Genomic DNA, 19,014 nt, shown 5'->3' on the forward strand with positions numbered 1-19,014 from the left:
TATGAGGCTGCAGTGTTGTGTACATGCTGCAGACAATGACCTCGATATCCTGTTAGTTATGAATGGGAAAACCACACTAGGTGTGATTTTTAAAAGAAGACAGTGAGTTGACACAGTGAATCAGGGGGAATGCAGCGATGGTGTTGACCTTGGATGGTGGGTGTAGGTATGACTTTGCAGGGGCTGAGCATTTTTTGTTGAATATTTATAGATCTGTCTCCCCCCTAACACCCCCCCCCCCCCCCCAACCACCCCCCTCCTCCCCGCCTCTATCTCTAAAAACACCTACACACGTGAGGACACAAGTACACACACTTACGCCTCTCTCTCACACACACATACATGCACACACACACACAGACAATGTCCTCACTTTGCAAAAATGTCCTCACATGTTCCGGTCCTCACTATGTAGGAAGTACAAGTACAAGTACAACACACACACACACACACACACACACACACATGCACACACACACACACATTCTTGTACTTCTATCTTTGTGAGGACCCTCATTAGAACAGTGAATTCCCTAGCAAGGTTATAATAGTTTTGAATTTTTCATTAGTTTTAAATTAAAAATTAAATTTTGCCTTTATTTCCTTTGCCTTATCCATCTTCATTATGTATGAAAAAAGTTGACAAAAACGAAAACAAAACTATAGTATAAAAACTACAAAAACTATAGTTTTAGTTAGTTTTAGTTAGTTTTGTAACCACAAAATACAGTTGCAGTTAATAATCTTTTTTTTTTAAACTCATTTTTATTTTTATTTCAGTTAACGAAAATGTTTTTTCAATTCTAGTTTTCGTTATTTTGTTTTGTTTTTATTAACTATAATAACTGTTTCCTGTTCCCTAACCCCTTAACTTAACCTTCACCATCACAACTAAATGCCCCACCCTAACCCTAAAATAAACCTAATGTAACCTTTAACCCTTAAAACAAAGTCTGAAATCTCAAAAAAAGCCTTTAAAGAAGTGAGGACTGGCCGAAATGTCCTCACTTTGCAAAAATGTCCTCCCTCTGCTGGTTAAAAACGTGTTCCGGTCCTCACTATGTAGGAAGTACAAGAACACACACACACACACACACACACACACGCACATTCTTTGTGTTGTGAGGACCCTCATTGTAACAGTGAATTCCCTTGCAAGGTTCTAATAGTTTGGGATTTTTCATTAGTTTTATTTTTAATTTTGTTGTGAATTTTTGTTTTCAAATTCAGTTAGTTTTAATGAGTTTTTAGAGTGAGTTTGCTAGTTTTAGTTTAGTATTTTTTTAAATGCTTTAGTTTTAGTTTAGTTTTTATTAGTTGTAGTTTTTTGTAATGGGGTATTTGTTGGGTGGGAGATTAAAAGAGGTCACAGTAAATTTTGCCTTTATTTCCTTTGTCTGATCCATCTTCATTATGTATGAAAAAAGTTGACAAAGACGAAAACGAAGGACATTTTCACTATAATTTTAGCTAGTTTTGTAACCACACAATACAGTTTCAGTTAATTATCATTATCATGTAACCTTTAACCCTTAAAACAAAGTCTGAAATCTAAAAAAAGCCTTTAAAGAAGTGAGGACCGGCTGAAATGTCCTCACTTTGCAAAAATGTCCTCACTCTGTTGGTTAAAAACGTGTTCCGGTCCTCACTATGTAGGAAGTACACACACACACACACACACACACACACACATGCGTACACTGAGCTGTGATCAGACATGCAAATAGGCAGATACATGCTCTCACTAACTCGTCACACAGAGCGGATGGCTTGTGAAAGTGTGATAGATAGATGAAGGGGGGGATTAGAAACCCTGTCCCCTCTTCCCCTCATTTCGCTCCTAATCGCTACAAATTAGGGATGAAGGGCTTAGCGCTCTGCCAGTTTGCAGCACATGTAGTAGCTTCCACACACACTCCCCAAAGCTGGAGAACAGGAGAAATCCACTTCCTACAACTGCTGGCTATTAATCGATGATATATCGTCGAGTGGATCCTCGGCTTTCTTTTACTTTTTTACCCTTTTATTTTTATTTTCTATCTCTAACTCTGTTTTTGGATTGATTTTTATTTTATTCACTATTTGTGTATGATTTTATTCTATTTTAATTACTGTACAGCACTTTGGTCAACTGAAGTTGTTTTTAAATGTGCTCTATAAATAAACTTTGACTCGACTTGACTTGAGTGAACAGGTGAATGCTGCGTTCAATTGCACTCGGAACTCGGAAAGATACGAGTTGGAAATTCCGACTTCCGAGGTAAATGCGCTTCATTGCTGAACCTCGGAAAACATGGCCAGCCACAGCAAGTTGATGTTTGTTTGGATGTCTTTCGAGCATTTAAAAATCATTCTGGGGAAGTAGATCAGCTACCTGGGGCAACATACAGTTAAATGGTTGTGTCCTCTCTGGGTCCAAATATAGGTCTGCAAATACTTAAGAGACAAAAATATAATTAAATCTTATCAATTTCCTGGATATAATGAAAAGAAGTGCAGTATTACAGCTTATAGACTAATGTAGTTTAAATATGAGAAAAACTATAACATTTTTTATACTTTTACTGAGCTTTTTCGTCCCTACTACGCTACCACAAACTCTTTAATTAACAGAGTGGGAGTGTAAATACCACTACAAAGTAATCCTACACTTTTAGTAACAAACATGCTAAATTAACCCTGTGGAGTCTCCAAAAGCTCCAAATCCAGACTTCTTCATGACATCCAGACTAGAAAACAAAGCAGCGTGGAGCCCTACTGTAAATTTACCTCTAAAGTTCTGGCTGTAAACTCCATGAGGCCAGTTTCAGTTTGATGATGATATACCAAGTAAAACTGGAGACAAGCTCAAATAGATTTAGTATCAAATGATAGAACTGGATGGAACCCTCTTATATGTTAGATTTGACACCTTTGTTCACATTTGTAACATTTAAAATTCTTTATTGAGCATGATAGTGTTTTGAAAGTAAAAAAAGATTCAATATCACATTTTATGTTGGACTAAAGGACTCAAAAACACACGAAATGACTAAAAAAAGACAGAAAAAGACACAAAATGACAAAGACACAAAATGACTACATAAAAGACACAAAATGACAAAAAAAAGACATCAAATTACCAAAAAAAAAAGACATAAAATGAGAAGACAGAAGGACCAAAAAAACAAAGAAGACATAAAATGACGAAAAAAGACACAAAATAACTAAAAAAGACACAACAACAGACACAACAACAGACACAAAATGACCAAAAAAGACACATAAAATGACTTACAAAAATGCAAAAAGACATGAAAAGGATTAAAAAATGGACAAAATAGCTCCAGACTCCATAGAGTTAAACAACACATAACAGACTAAATGTTGAAGATGAAAAGTGACTGTTTTCCTCATATTTCCAACCTACTCGGGCTGCTTGGATCCTACCCCAATTCCCGAGTCAGGATCCCGAGTTCAAGGGCCGTTCTATTGCACTTTTCCGACTCGGAGGTCGGATCTTTCCGAGTTCAGAGCGCAGTCGAACGCAGCATTAGTAACAGTAGTTGTAGACTCTTTTTTTAATTTGTTGCTGCTGCTTGATACTTCTCCCGTGTTGTTATCGAGTCTATATTTAATCCTCAACTTGCCATGGCGTGCTGTGCTTTGCATCAGTCTTGCAGGGTGAGGATTTTAATGAGGGGTTCCATCGGGCCTGTGGGTGTAATTGTGTAGTGATCTGATTTGAGGGAGTGATTTTCTTTTGTTTTGGCTTTCAGGGTACACTTGGTACTGGGATAAACAGTGGCTGGCTTCCTCCAAAAGCTCTTTTGATACTACCCTGCCAGCTTCTCTAGTCTCTGCTTTTTTTTTTTTTTTTGCCACGTAGCTCCATCATGTAGTTTTGTATTCATTAGTTGCTAATAAGTCACGTCCAGAGCATTAAATTGGCCCATCAGAGGGAAAAAAAGGGTGATTATAAGTTAATTAATTGACTCAAGGACGCTTATGACTTGTTTATCTTCTCCGTTTCTTCCCCCTCCGTCCCGTCTCTTCTCTCCTCCCATTAGGTGTGGTGACTCTGTCCCAGGCGTTGTGTTCCAGTGATGATTACTCCAATTCTCTGCTGCATCTGGACCTCAGCAAAAACCCCGGGGTTCTGTCTGGAGAGGACGCCACGGTGAGACACACACACACAAGCACATAAATAAGATGTTGGAGTTTATCATGTTTTGGTGTGTTTCTACTAGGGTTGTCATATATTCGTATATTTCGTAATATTCGATACTCGATACCATTTTCGATACCACAAGGATAAAAACAAAGACCCCAAAATTAAACAGAAATATTTTAATTAACAAGGAAAATGCAACATGTAAAAATTAGCAGAACCACAGGTTAAATATTAATAATAAAAAACAGTTGTGCAAAAAGAAACTGCAACTATGATAACAAGCTTCAAGTCTGAGGTAGTGCGAAAAAAAAGATAAATATATATAAACAATAACAATTAGAACAATATTTTTGGCTGTGTGTGTTGCTGTTTGGTTTTCTCTGCTTCATTCTGGGACTTTAGGAGAGAAAATAACACTTTTCAGTCACCAACATTTATGTAAACTTATTAACTCTTAATGCTTACGTATACTGACACTGTGTCAATTAACATCATATGGGCATACTAAGTGCCTGATTTATTTATTATTATTATTATTATTATCATTATTATTATTATTTATCGATACTTTTAAAATGAGTATTGTATCCGGATACAACGTTTTAGTATCGATATCTGTTTTCATACACATTTTCAATCTGCACATAACCAAATGAGTGAAATGCTTTAAATTCTGTTGGCAAAAAAAGTTCTTCCGCTTGTTTGAAGTTGAAAAATGAATGCATAGTAAAAAAAAAACAAAGGGCAATGCAATCCTCAGCAAATAAATCATGACCTACGTGACTTAAAGGTCTACTGAAGAAACAACAAATTGCTGCAGTCGAACCATTCCATCTGTGTGAAGCCAGTGAATACATGAACCACACAGAAATATTATAGATCTCTATATCCAGCATGTTTTTATATCTCTGTTTGAGGTTTCGACTGGTACTCGACCGGAGAGCTTGCACCACCAGCTGTGTTTCTCCATGAACAAGCCCCTTCTTTTTGGTAGAGGATGGAAACATTTGGAGGAAACCCCTACTGTTTTCTAACATTGATTCATAGGGTATTTAATGTTGTAACAGAAAAACACCCTTTAATGTCAGAGTGGAAAACGATTGTTGGAAAAGGATACATAAATTACAAAATGGAAAATACATGGTTGTATTTTTTTGTAAAACTGCTCAAGCTTTCTCAGGCTGCACAGGGTGTTTTTTTTCTGAGTGAAAAGTATTTTAAAATCCAGCCACAGATTCTGGACTGGATTGAGATGTGGACCTGGTTGCCTTGGGACATTAACATTGTTTTTACCTGTGCAGCTTTGGCTTTAGTTATTGTTTGCTAGAAAACAAATAGGAACAGGAACAACTCCCAAGGAACAGGTTTTGTGTTTTTTCGGGTTGTTGGTCTATAAGTGATATCTCAGGAGCACCTGGAGGGAATTTCTTCAGATTTCGCACAAATATTCACCTGGACTCAAGGATGAACTGATTTCATGAATGTGATTTCTCAGCAACACCTTGAGGTAATTTCTTAGAGTTTGGCACAATGTCCACTTGGACTCAAGGATGTACTGATTCAAATTTGGAGGTTTAGGGTCCCTGTTAGGGACCTCGTGAATGTGATTTCTCAGGAGCACCTTGAGGGAATTTCTTCAAATTTGACATAAATATCCACCTGGACTCAAGGATGAACTGATTCAATTTTAGAGGTTAAAGGTCCCTATTAGCTTATATCTGCCCTATTCTCATGAATGTGATTTCTCGGCAACACCTTGAGGGAATTTCTTCAAATTTGGCACAAATGTCCACCTGGACTCAAGGATGAACTGATTCAATTTTAGAGATTAAGACAAAAAATTTTTTTGAGTGTGGTCGTCAAGTGTTTTCCTTAAAAGATTTTCTACGACATAAGACGATGGTTCAGTCTGAACAAACCATTCCGGCTTTAAAATGCAATCAATTGTTTGTATGTATTTTTTATATTTCAACTAGGGACAGGAGTTGAAAATTAGCTGAAGCTATATCTCTATATGCAGCACATCGGATGCATGCCCTGTATCTATGCTAACTGCATTGTCCCTATCAAATAAAATAAAATAAAAAAAAATAATGATGCATTCTCTGTTGTTCCATCCCTGCAGAACCTGTACCTGTTCCTGGCCCAGCCCAACTGCCTGGTCCACTTGGACCTGTCTGGGACAGACTGCACCGTGGACTCGGTTTGTACTCACTGTCTCTGTTACAGTCACTATCCACCCATCGCCGTCTGATCTCATCTCCAGGATGGGACTCAGGCCAAGAAACAGAAAGGGGGCAGCGTCCTGAATACGAATCGCCCACCACACAAAAACAACGTTACCTCAATAGACTCGCAGTCGTTCTTGGATCTCATAAAGCTCTGAGTGATGGTGAAAGCTCTTAGAACGCACTACAAAATCTAATGTATAGCCCCCTATGAATTATACAACTGATTCATCGTATGAGGAGCATGCAGAAGCCAGCGTTTCATGCGTTTGTTCACATCGTTGTCACTTCAGAGCGAGATGACTTTGTCTGTGTTGTTACTGTGTCTAAATTTAGCATGTCTGCCACTGTGACAAAACGGTGTCTTGCCGCATTAGCACATACGCTAACAGCTGGAAGGATGACAGAGCTTTCCCTCTGATGGAGTTCAGTGACCACGCTTGGAAGTGTCTGCCCCTGCTGGTTACTGCTGAGACTGCACTTCTCCCTGGTGGATATACAAGGCTCAGTAGACAAAATGTTGAAAGTTACAACTGTACTTGTGGTGGGTTTTAGTGTCCGTGTCCCTCTGGAAGATGTAGAGGTTTGTGAAAAGTGCCGGCTGAACGGGAGGTCACATTTATTGTTTATGTGCCGTCGCTGCTGCTTTGTCAGTGCTGTATTGCTGCTGACAGGATAACGTGCAGCGGGGACATGCAAGGTTGAATAGAATAGACATAAATATAATATTTCATCTTGTTCTCTGCTGCTGGGAGGTAAGAGGTTAGAGTCAGTGAGAGCTGCTGTGAGCTCTGTTCTTGCTTGTGTCACCTCAGCAGGCCGCTGCTTGCTGACGTGGAGGCTGATGTCTGTACTCACTATATTCCCATGATGCCTTGTCATGTGATAAATCAAGCAAATTTGCTGGTCTGCAGGTTTTAAAGCAACACTCTCACCTGCTTGATTTAATCCCATTGGGAACATTTGTAATTTGTAATTTATTTATTTCAAGACAGGGACTCAATAAGCACAATAAGAGATTAATCTTGTACAACAAGAGAATATGCATTCTAGGTTCTAGCAGAGACTCCTTGGAAAGTAATAACTTGCTACTTTGGGATTTGTCAGAAAAGACACAAAGTTACCCAAAAAGAATCAAATTGACCACAAAATGACAAAAAAAGACACAAAATGACCAAAAAGTTACATAAAATTAAGCAAAAAAGGACTCAAATTGACCACAGAATGACAAAAAAACAACCACAAAAAGACACAAATTGACCAAAAAAAGACACAAAATCACCAAAAAAGGACACAAAATGGCTAAAAAAGACACAAAATGACCAAAAAAGACCCAAAATGACCAGAAAAGACACAAAATGACCAAAAAAAGACACAAAATGACCTGAAAAGACAAAAAAGACACGAAATTTCCAAAAAAAGGACACAAAATGACAAAAAAAAGACCCAAAATGACTAAAAAAGACACACAACGACCAAAAAAAAGGACATTAAATGACCAAAAAGACTAAAACACATTAACACATGAACAGAGCTCTGTTCTTGCTCGTGTCACCTCAGCAGGCCGCTGCTTGCTGACGTGGAGGCTGATGTCTGTACTCACTATATTCCCATGATGCCTTGTCATGTGATAAATCAAGCAAATTTGCTGGTCTGCAGGTTTTAAAGCAACACTCTCACCTGCTTGATTTAATCCCATTGGGAACATTTGTAATTTGTAATTTATTTATTTCAAGACAGGGACTCAATAAGCACAATAAGAGATTAATCTTGTACAACAAGAGAATATGCATTCTAGGTTCTAGCAGATTGCTATTTCCCACCTGTAGTCCCTGGGCAGGCTGATGGAAAAGTACATAGAAAATGAGTATAGAAAAAGAAAACAATTAAGTAAAATAACAGAACAAGGCAAAGAGACAATAGAAACATTGAAGCAGATTTCATTTCATAAATGTGTACACTCTTGTCTTGACGGTAGCCAACGCTTAGCAAGATGTGAGAAGGCATGGGGACTTCTTCATGAAATAATGTCTGTTGGCAGAGTATTCAAATTTCCTCAAGTGCTGTACTTAGCGCTCGCTCGTTATTTATTTAGGCAGCTACATGAAACCTTAACTATGCATTCGCCCCCTGGTGGATGGTGGACTACTGGTGTAGAAAGTGCTTGATTAGATCTGCAGGAGAGACGCATTTTAAAATGGAAATATCACCGACGATCAGGTTAATTTAATCGTGATCACAATTAAAATTCAATTAATTGTGCAGCCCTATGTCACTGTCACCAGTACAATGAAATTAGAAAACATGCTCACCAGTCCATACCAAAAAAAAAAATCCCTCAATTATATCAAATAGCTAAAATGACAGAAGGTAATGATAAAAAAAAATAGATAAAACTTAATAATAAATAAAGACAGCATTCATATCGACATTCTGTTAGTTATTGCACAACCACAATCAGAAAACAATCTTCATGTTTGGAAGAGATTCTTAGAAAAAAAATCACACCATGATCATTACATTACATGTCGTTTAGCTGATGCTTTTGTCCAAAGCGACTTAGAATAAGTGATCATTTTAACTCTTAACCAAAATATATCGGTCAGCTGATTTTATCCGATGATATTGGCCAACACACTCTCTAATATGTGCTGATATTTTTATTTTAAGAGAATAATAATATAGAAATTGAGTCATTACATAGTTAGTCTAGCAGAGGAAGCTCCAACTTGCAATCCGGTGGCAAGCAGCATCACATGAGAGGCAAAAAGCTGCTCTCAGCAATGTCAGCTCTGTAATTTCATTTAACACAGGGGACGAGAGCTGACCGAGGGTGAGAGGCTGATCTAAAATAGTACATTGAACAGGGAAGCTGAGATCTGTGTGGGAACATGAGTCCCTCAGAAGGAGGAGTAATCACAGCGAGTAGCACCAGCTGCTCCAGGAGCTCCTGATGGACCATGGGTCATGTTAAGGTTTATTTTAGGAGGTTTGAGTCAGTGTAACCTCTGAGTTCATCTTATTAAACAATGGGGGGAAAATGCACGTTGGGTTGCTTTCTTTTAGACTCGAGGCGTTCAGGGTTCTCCTGCAGAAAAAGCAAGGAGCTCAGAGGGGAAAACGTTAGACGCTCAGCAACACAAAAGCAGCTTCGCTCTCACTGAAAACAATTACAAAAAGCCTCCACAGGCCTCCCCTTTGTCTGATCTGGCCCTGACTGTTGTTACTTCAAGTTCATTTTGGCTGAAAAATTCTATTCTTCACTTGTGTGAAAGTTTGGCTGCAAAACATGCAATCGATTTTTTTTTCTTGTTGTATAATTTTCTTCATTTAAAGGTATATTTTGAAGGGATTTTGGAATATTCCTTTACTGCTTAGTATAAAATCAAGGAAAAAATGATTAGACCATTGTTTTCTTCAATTTCGTGTTCATTTTAATGTCTGCTACAAGTAAAGGTCCATTTGTTTGGACAAATATAATGATAACAACAAAAATAGCTCAACTTAAGAGCTGATCTACCCATTTTCCATGGTTTTCTTCAAAATAACCAATTAACTTAAATAAACCTATTTAGCTAAAGGCTTTGGATAAATAGATGAATAATAATAATAATAATACATTTTATTTGTAAAGCACTTTTCATACAGAAATCTCAAAGTGCTACAGAAACCAGAAACAAGAAAGAGAAAAACTCATTAAAATCAGCAGTAGATAAAAAAGACACGGGTAACAAAGTACATTATGCAGAGACAAAATAAAAATAAAACGATGAAAGTAATTTAGTTAGTTAGTTAGTTAGGTAGTGAGTATAGTTAGCCTAAAGTAATGTTAATTGAGTAACGGTTGAAATACTTAGCTTGAAAAGCTAAAAATATGCAGTTCATATTGTTAGCTAGATTATCATTAATTGATGTGGTTGAATGAGAAAAGTAATGGATAAATTGCTGAAATGTTGGGATTCACTCCAAGTAGTAGTAGTAGTAGTAGTAGTAGTAGTAGTAGTGGTAGTAGTGGTAGTTTTCCATGGTTTTCTTGATAATAACCAAAACCATTAACAAGAAAACCATGGAAAATGTCTAGATATCAGCTCTTAAATTGAACTCTTATGAGCTATTTTTGTTGTTATCATTATATTTACCCAAACAAATGTACCTTTAGTTGTACCAGGCATTAAAATGAACAAGATATTGAAGAAAACAATGATCTAATCATTTTTTTCCTTGATTTTATACTAAGCAATTAAGGAATATTCCCAAATTCCTGCAAAATACACCTTTTAATAAAGAAAATTATACAACAAGAAAAAAAATCGATTGCATGTTTTGCAGCCAAGCTTTCACACAAGTGAAGAATAGAATTTTTCAGCCAAAATGAACTTGAAGTAACAACAGTCAGGGCCAGATCAGACAAAGGGGAGGCCTGTGGAGGCTTTTTGTAATTGTTTTCAGTGAGAGCGAAGCTGCTTTTGAGTTGCTGAGCGTCTAACGTTTTCCCCTCTGAGCTCCTTTTCTTTTTCTGCAGGAGAACCCTGAACGCCTCGAGTTTAAAAGAAAGCACCCAACGTGCATTTTCCCCCCGTTGTTTAATAAGATGAACTAAGAGGTTACACTGACTCAAACCTCCTAAATTCATTTTTCCATGACTGTATCTCCTCGCAATAATGGCCTTTTGTGTCCAATATTTTTGTTGCATTGAGTGCAAAAGGGAGATGCTCCGAAACGTCCCGATCACAGCAAAATGAAAATGAAAGAGAGACTACATGCAGAGGGCCACCACACACTTCTAGAGCAGCTATTCTCAACCTTTTTGAGTCGCGACCCCCAATCTAACATGCATGTTGTCTCGCTGAACAGAATCTCACAGTTCAGATCAGACAAACTCAGTCGATACGACGAATTTTGGACAAATAATGAAGCAGACAACAACTAAAACATCTCTCTGTCTGTGCATTTATATATTTTTTTATATTTTATTGTGACTTTTAATCTAAGTCCTTTGCTATCAGTTTAAAGGTCCATTCTGACCTCCTGAGTGTGTAACAGTCAGCTTCAAGCCAGAGACTCCTTGGAAAGTAACAACTTGATACTTTGGGATTTGTCAGAAAAGACACAAAGTTACCCCAAAAAGAATCAAATTGGCCACAAAATTACCAAAAAAAGACATAAAATGACCAAAAAGTTACATAAAATTAAGCAAAAAAGGACTCAAATTGAGCACAAAATGACAAAAAATTACCACAAAAAGACACAACTTGACCAAAAAAAGACACGACTTGACCAAAAAAGAAACAAAATGACCAAAAAAAAAGGAAACAAAATGACCAAAAAAGACACAAATGACCACAAAAAGACACAAATTGACCAAAAAAGACACAAAATGACAAAAAAGACACAAGATGACCACATAAACACACAAATTGACCAAAAAATGACCAAAAAAAGACACAAAATGACCACAAAAATACACAAATTGACCAAAAAAAGACACAAAATTACCAAAAAAAGGAAACAAATTGACCACAAAATGTCCAAAAATGACAAAATTACCAAAAAAGACACAAAATGGGGAAAAAAAGACATGAAATTACCAAAAGACTAAAACACATTAACACATGAACACTTTAACACAGTGGAGCCAGAGCTGACTTCCAAAATGATTTGGCGACCCCCAGAAATCATCTGAAGTTTGACCCCAAGTTTGAGAACGACTGTTCTAGAGAGTCGTGTGATGGTTTAGCAGGAGTCTATACAGTTTTCAGAAAAATCCTGCACAGTATACGTTAAACCAAAGGATCCGAATACTTCCTCCCTTGTTCTTTCTTCACCACAACGCCTTGCTTTTTACTGCGCCGGTGTTTGCTTGCTCTCCGTGCTGCACTTCACTCGAGCGGTTTTAAACCCCAAGGAGCAGGCAGCTTGTCAGGCAGGAATGTGTTTCAGGAGGGAATAGTCCACCACCATGAAAGCAATCCTCCTCCCTCCCCCGTAAATGTGGGCCATGAATTTTGTCATGAATTATGTGCTTGAGTGGAAGTCATTGCATCTATTCTGCTTTATTTGCAACTTCTCAAACTTTGCCTGCCCCTGTTTGTCTTTAAAAATCCCCTTGAGACTCCGAGTGTGCTCCCTGTGATAGCTGCTTCATGTCCTGCTTCGCTAATTGTCATTTATCCTTTGGAGAGGAACTGTCTGAGGGAGAATTTGTCTTTTTTAGTGTTGGCCTGTTGGATTGAATTATTAATAAGTTCCTGTTTTAATCTGCGTTGATGTACCGACAACGGTCGATTAGTCAATTTGCGTGATGGATCGCTCTGCCAAGGAAAAATGGATTTGTCCGATAGTTTAACCTCTCTCAAGCGATGAGATGCTACTCAAAAGTCTTGGAAGAAATTGGGTTTTGATGCCGATCATATTTGCCTGGAGCTCTCTCCTGTCTAACAAACACATATTTCATCTTTATTTCAAGATGAATTGGGTCAGAGATTCCCGTATATATTCATTCGGTACTTTCCAGAGCCCTGTAGTTTGAAAGCGAGCCATATCTTCACAAGATGAGACCTTGATTGGATATGCACTTTGATGGATGGCAGATGAATGGTGGCATTGCTGCATGATGTCACGTTAATTATAAAAGCAGGGAAAGTTGAGGTGACACAGCGTAATTAATTTCCTACACAAGTTTTCACTGGCTTTTTTCCATATTTAATGTGAAACCTGACGTTTGATGAATACTCACTATAACAAATTGAAGAATGTAAGTAATTAATTCTCTCGCTGGTGTGGTTTCAGCTTGATTCTGAATCAGTGTAATACAATTACTCTTCTAATACTCTTCTTATTGCCCATTTGGTCTTGCTATCAGGGTTTGGTGGACTTTCTCTGACATATGGGCACTTTCCGTACACACTTTGAAAGATTGGTGGAAACACAGTGTCTGCTATATTTCATTCGGCTGCTGGAGCTAGGGGGCATTAACCCTGAAATGGGCAGGAACATGAAACATTAACTTAATGCTCTTTTCCTGCCATTAGGGCCTAAATAACCCAGACTCATGTTTTTTTTTCCTTTCCTTTTTAATGCAATCATTTTTGAAAAATCCCAAATCTATGGCCTGGCTCCAGTCAGTGGCAGTGCTGGTCTGTTTGTCTTTTCCTGTAGCACCATTAGGTCGATGTTTGTGGGTTTAAGTTGGGCTGATCGTCCATCGCAGTGGCTACATGAGCCACCATCCACACCTACACCTGGGCATGTGTTTGCAGTGACTTTTATTAAGTGCTTAAAAAGTAACAATTCTGATTTATTTAGTAGTGCACAGACTGGGCTACCTATCAAAAATAAAATACCACAACCTTACTGCTGCGCAGGCAGACACACATATATATGTGTGTGTATATATATATATATATATATATGTATATGTGTGTGTGTATATGTATATATCTATATGTGTGTGTAAATGTATGTGTGTATATGTGTGTGTAAATGTATGTGTGTATATGTATATATGTGTCTAAATGTATGTGTGTATATGTATATATGTGTATATATATGTGTCTGTGTATATATATGTATATGTGTATATATGTATATATATATGTGTGTGTAATGAATATATATATATGTTTATATATGTGTGTGTATATGTGTGTATATATATATGTGTATATATGTATATATATGTATATACATATATATGTATATATGTATGTATATGTGTATATATTCGTGTGTGTGTGTGTGTGTGTGTGTGTGTGAGATGAAAGGTTGCCATACAATGCTAAATATATCTTTAGCTTCAAACATGGCAGTGTATTACTGATTCAATGTTTAACAGAAGGGAGAGGTAACCTGCTCCCGACTGACTAAAATGAGTCCTCTGGCTAAAAGAGTGGTATACGTGATGCAATTTGACGGTGCCCCAGAACGATGATGGTCCTCACACGGGGCACCAAAAACGGCTGTAAGAGGATTTGGTTATATTGGTCTTCTCAAGTGTCTTGACCAGGGAATCAAAAATGGAAGACAAATCTTCCAAGAGGACCTAAAGATACATTTAGCATTGTATGGCAAGCTTTCATTGCATATCTGCCTGAGCAGCTGTCACGTTGTCGTATTTTATTTTTTGGAGGTCAGCCCTACACATGGGTCTGTATAATGTAATAATGTAGCATCTTGGTATTCACACAGAAAAGCAGTCGTAACAAATATATGAAATTCACCTCAGATGACTGTAGATGCTCTATACACTGTGTGACCATATGAACTTAATGACAAAGGTTGTATTATCTTGCATGAATCCCAGAACATATGGTGCAAAAAGGATCAAATAAATCCTAAAACAAATTGCACATTGTCCTCATTTGACCAGCAGTAACATCTAATTTGTTCTGGTCCATTCTCTCACGCACCAATCTGCAGAGTCAGGCTTCTATGAACTGCTATTATTTAATGCCATCTATAATGTAGCATGATACATTAAAGGGACATTTTTATCGAAGGGAAAGAAATATGACGGCGTCATTTTTTTTAGTGTGTTCAAATTACATTTGTGTCAGCTTTAATCTGTGCCATCATCATTTGTGCAGCGTTGGAGAGCCAAAATAACTGTTACACAACACACTCACATTGTAGTGAACGTAACACAAGCCATTTATTCTCTATGTGTCTCTGTTTCTCTGCCAGTTGTTTGGGGCCTTGCTGCGAGGCTGCTGCGCTGACCTCTCCTACCTGAACCTCTCCAAGAACTCCTTCTCTCACAGGTGGGCGTTCACAATCCCTGTTAAGGCTCTCAATTATTTAATTTTTTTTTAAAGAAAACAACACATTTGTTTTCCTCTTATGACTCAGCCAAACAGCTCTGGAGGAATTCCAGTCAGGAGGCGCGGTGCCGAGCGAGCATCATCATTTATTTTCTGCTGTAGATTAGTGTTTAGCCCTGGACCTTGCTAGCGGAATTAGCGTGCACGCTCGGCTCGCGCTCCCTTAATGTGCTCTGGCTCACTGCATTCATATATGCGTGTGTGTGTGTGTGTGTGTGTGTGCAGAATGTTTCCCCCGTCTGCCTTTAATGTACACATGTCTGTGTTTGCTAACAAGTTTTCCATCTGTCAAGCACTTGTTTGCATGCCCACAAGTCTTTTTTGCGTGCCACAAGATGCATGTGTGTGTGTTGGTGTGTGTGTCTGTGTTTATTTAGCTAGCAGGCAGAAGCAGCTCTGGCTCTCATCATGTCGTGTCCCCCAGGAGCCCAGGAGCTTCCCTGCTCAGCATATTACATTACAGAATCACTGAGAAAGAAGTTGGTGAAAAATGAGACTAATTTTAGACGGGGAATTATTGTTCCAATCCCCAGGCTCCCACTCCTACATCTCTCTCTCTCTTTCTCTCTGTTTCTTTGTATCTACTGTATCTCTCTATCCATCTTTCACAATCTTTCATTTGTCTGGCTGCACCTCTTGTTGTCTCTTTTACCTTTCTTCCTTCATTTGTTATTAGGAGTTCAAGCCCAAAAGGCTGAACGCTATTGCTTTTGTGCTAGGTTATTGTTACTATTATTATTAATCTTCTTCTTCTTTCTGAACCTTATTACAAATTTGTGTGAGATGGTACACCAAAGACACATGAAATTTACACCGTGATTGGTAGTTGTCACCAATTCTCAAGTCTGAGTCGGTCTCAAATCCCCACAGTGTTCGAGTCCAAGTCACTAAAGAAGAGCCTGCGTCTGACTCAAGTCATCACAACCTGAGTTTGAGTCCGAGTCCAATCCCCAGTGTTCAAGTCTGAGTCACTAAGAAGAGTCCAAGTTGAGTCGTCATTACTTGAGTTTGAGTCATGAAAATCAGGCTTCAAGTCCGACTCCAGTCCTGACTGTCATAACAACAAAGGCACATGGCTACTTATAATGCAGAATGGGTCATTCTGCATAATAAGTAGCCATGTGCTTATAGTATGTGTCATGATGGAGGACATTTTGAGAACCGAAAGCGACTCATTACCACAGAAACCCAACATCTGTGACCCGTGGTTCAGTCACATTTGAGGCTAACATTAGCTTTGGTTAGCTAGCTTAGCATTCGCTTACTTTTCTGGGTTCAACTGTGACAGGTGTTGATTGAAATTCAACGTTGTCCCAGTCTTTTCCTCAGTCGCAATCTGGCAAATAGAAAATTTTGCACCGCTCATTCCTGATTTGGAGGTGAAATCTGTGAAAGCAAACAACATGATGCGCCGTGTCTCTGGACATCTTTTAATCGTGCTTCGAGTCCGAGTCAGGAACCGAGTCATCGCAGCGCGAGTCGAGTCATGAGTCCCAAAAATCTGGCTTTGAGTCCCAATCCAGCACTCAAGTACTCCATCCCTGGTTGTATGCAAATGCTGCCAAAGAAATATAATTCCATCCCTGTAATTAATGCTACTATAAGGAACTTTTAACTGGTTCTTACACACTCTTAATTTAATACTGCTGCCTCTATGTGGCCAGCATAAGCAAACGAGAGCATCAGCAGGAAAGTTGACTATTTCTATATAGTTATTCCTAACGTCTGCCACCGTGCGCTCAGGTTGGATTCTGAAGAAAACAGACAAAATCTTACAGGTTCCCCAGAACCTCCAACAAAACTCCTGCTAATTCTGGCCATGAAGGCCAATTCTTCTACTTGTTGTTACCATTGTTTTATTGATTTTATTGTCTTATGGTATTGACATCAACCTGCCAAAGGGACTTAATATGGAACTTAGCCCTTGGCTATAATCTTGCATATTTACATGTATATGTTCATTAATATGTATTGTCCCTATTTTAAATAAATAAACTCAAACTCAACTCAAAATTTGGCCACAAATGAATGACAGTTGGTCCAAATGTCACAGAACTTAGTGGATATTTTTAGACATGTCTTCTTAAAAGTTTTCTATGCATTATTACTGGACAAAGCTTAAAAAGTTGTGTAAATCGTGTTGATATCTTATTTTGTTTTGAAGGCGTTGCAGCTTTGTTGGCTTGAACCCCAGAACCGCCACTTGTGTCTTTAATGTTTTTATATCATTGTTTAAGCTCTTGATCATCAACTCTCTGGTCCCTAATGGAAATAGTGAATTTCCCAGCATTTCACCCTCCTTTTACCGGAGACATCCACACTCCATCCATCTTCTCTGTCCTTTCCACGGCTGTTTTCTCCTCTCTTATCCCTCTCTTCTTCTTGCTCACTGCCTCCTTCACTCTATCACCCTCTTAATCCTTAGAAGTCTAAGCATTCACATTACTTAACCCTTTGGAGTTTGGGGCTATTTTGTCGGTTTTGGACTCCTTTTCATTCTGCCTGTATAAACCACTTCAAAATCTTTACCATGCCATGTTGGTATCATTGTTTTCAAGACAACCTCACCTTTAGTATACGATCTGATTATTTTTTTCATTTTGACTTACTGGATCAACATTTTGAACACAAAAAAACACACAAAAATGCAAAAAAACACACATAAAACACACAAAAACACACAAAATTACAAAAAATCCATACAAACACACTCAAAACACACCAAAAACATAATAAAAATACAAAAAACACAAAAAAATTACAAAAATTACAAAAACCACACATAAAACACGAAAACACACACAAAATTACAAAAAACACATGCAAACACACTTAAAACACACCAAAAACATAATAAAAATCCAAAAACACACATAAAAAACTCTTAAAAACACAAAGAAATGCAAAAAACACAGATAAAAACACAAAGAAATTATAAAAAAACAAAACAAACAAACACGTAAAACACATAAAACATGAAAAAAAAAACGCACACAAAATTCAAAAAACACATACAAACACACTCAAAACACACCAAAAACACAATAAGAAAATACAAAAAACAAACCACTCCAGAGGGTTTACTTCCTCTCCTCTTTCCTCCCTTCTCTCTGATCATATTCTCTCCTTACCCTCCTCCTCCCTCTCCACATCCTCCAACTTTCATCCCCTTTACCACTGCTCTTCTTCCCTCCCCTCTCTTCATTCTCCATCCCACCCCTTTTTTTCCGGTCATGGGTCTTCTGGTATTAAATGCACGCTGCCTCAGTGCTGCCGGTCAGACGGCTGCGGTGTTGTGGTGACAACACGGAGCCACAAAGCTGAACCGAGCTGATAAGAACCGCCCGGCTGACACTCATGAATATGGAACGGGCCTCTGCAGAACCCACCACACACACACACACACACACACACACACACACACACATAAACAGTGGATGCACACACACGCACAGATATATGGCGCTTTCCAGTAACAATGAGCAGTCCATGTAGATTCAGTTCCACACACGTGTGCTAACAAGTTGCTGATACAGCTCCCTGGAGAGGGTTACGTGAGAGAGACAGTGACACTTTATCTGCTTATGCGACAGAAGCCATTCTGTATTAGCCGAGTCCTGACAGGCTCTATGCTAATCATTACAAATGGGTCAAAGAAGAGCTGGTGTTCCACTCACTGGGAGGTTATCACAGTAGCAGTGACAGGGGCTTGTAATGCAGCCGTCTGCTCCCCCTCACTACTATCTTAATGTCTTTATCTTTTTGCCTCCCATCGTTGCTTACTCCTTTTACGACCTTTTCCATCTTTACCCTT

At 38.3% G+C, this 19,014-nt stretch overlaps 1 protein-coding gene across 1 annotated transcript in view; it reads left to right on the top strand.

The window, feature by feature from the left end:
• Positions 1–19,014, top strand: part of carmil3 (capping protein regulator and myosin 1 linker 3) — a 193,435-nt gene that overhangs the window by 90,225 nt on the left and 84,196 nt on the right. The window contains exons 13-15 of the mRNA XM_059345443.1: positions 4,050–4,159; positions 6,279–6,356; positions 15,064–15,140. Of these exons, the coding sequence (XP_059201426.1) occupies positions 4,050–4,159; positions 6,279–6,356; positions 15,064–15,140 (265 nt within the window). The remainder of the gene's footprint in view (positions 1–4,049; positions 4,160–6,278; positions 6,357–15,063; positions 15,141–19,014) is intronic.

This window comes from Centropristis striata, chromosome 11, assembly GCF_030273125.1.
Source record: "Centropristis striata isolate RG_2023a ecotype Rhode Island chromosome 11, C.striata_1.0, whole genome shotgun sequence".
NCBI classification, from domain to species: domain Eukaryota; kingdom Metazoa; phylum Chordata; class Actinopteri; order Perciformes; family Serranidae; genus Centropristis; species Centropristis striata.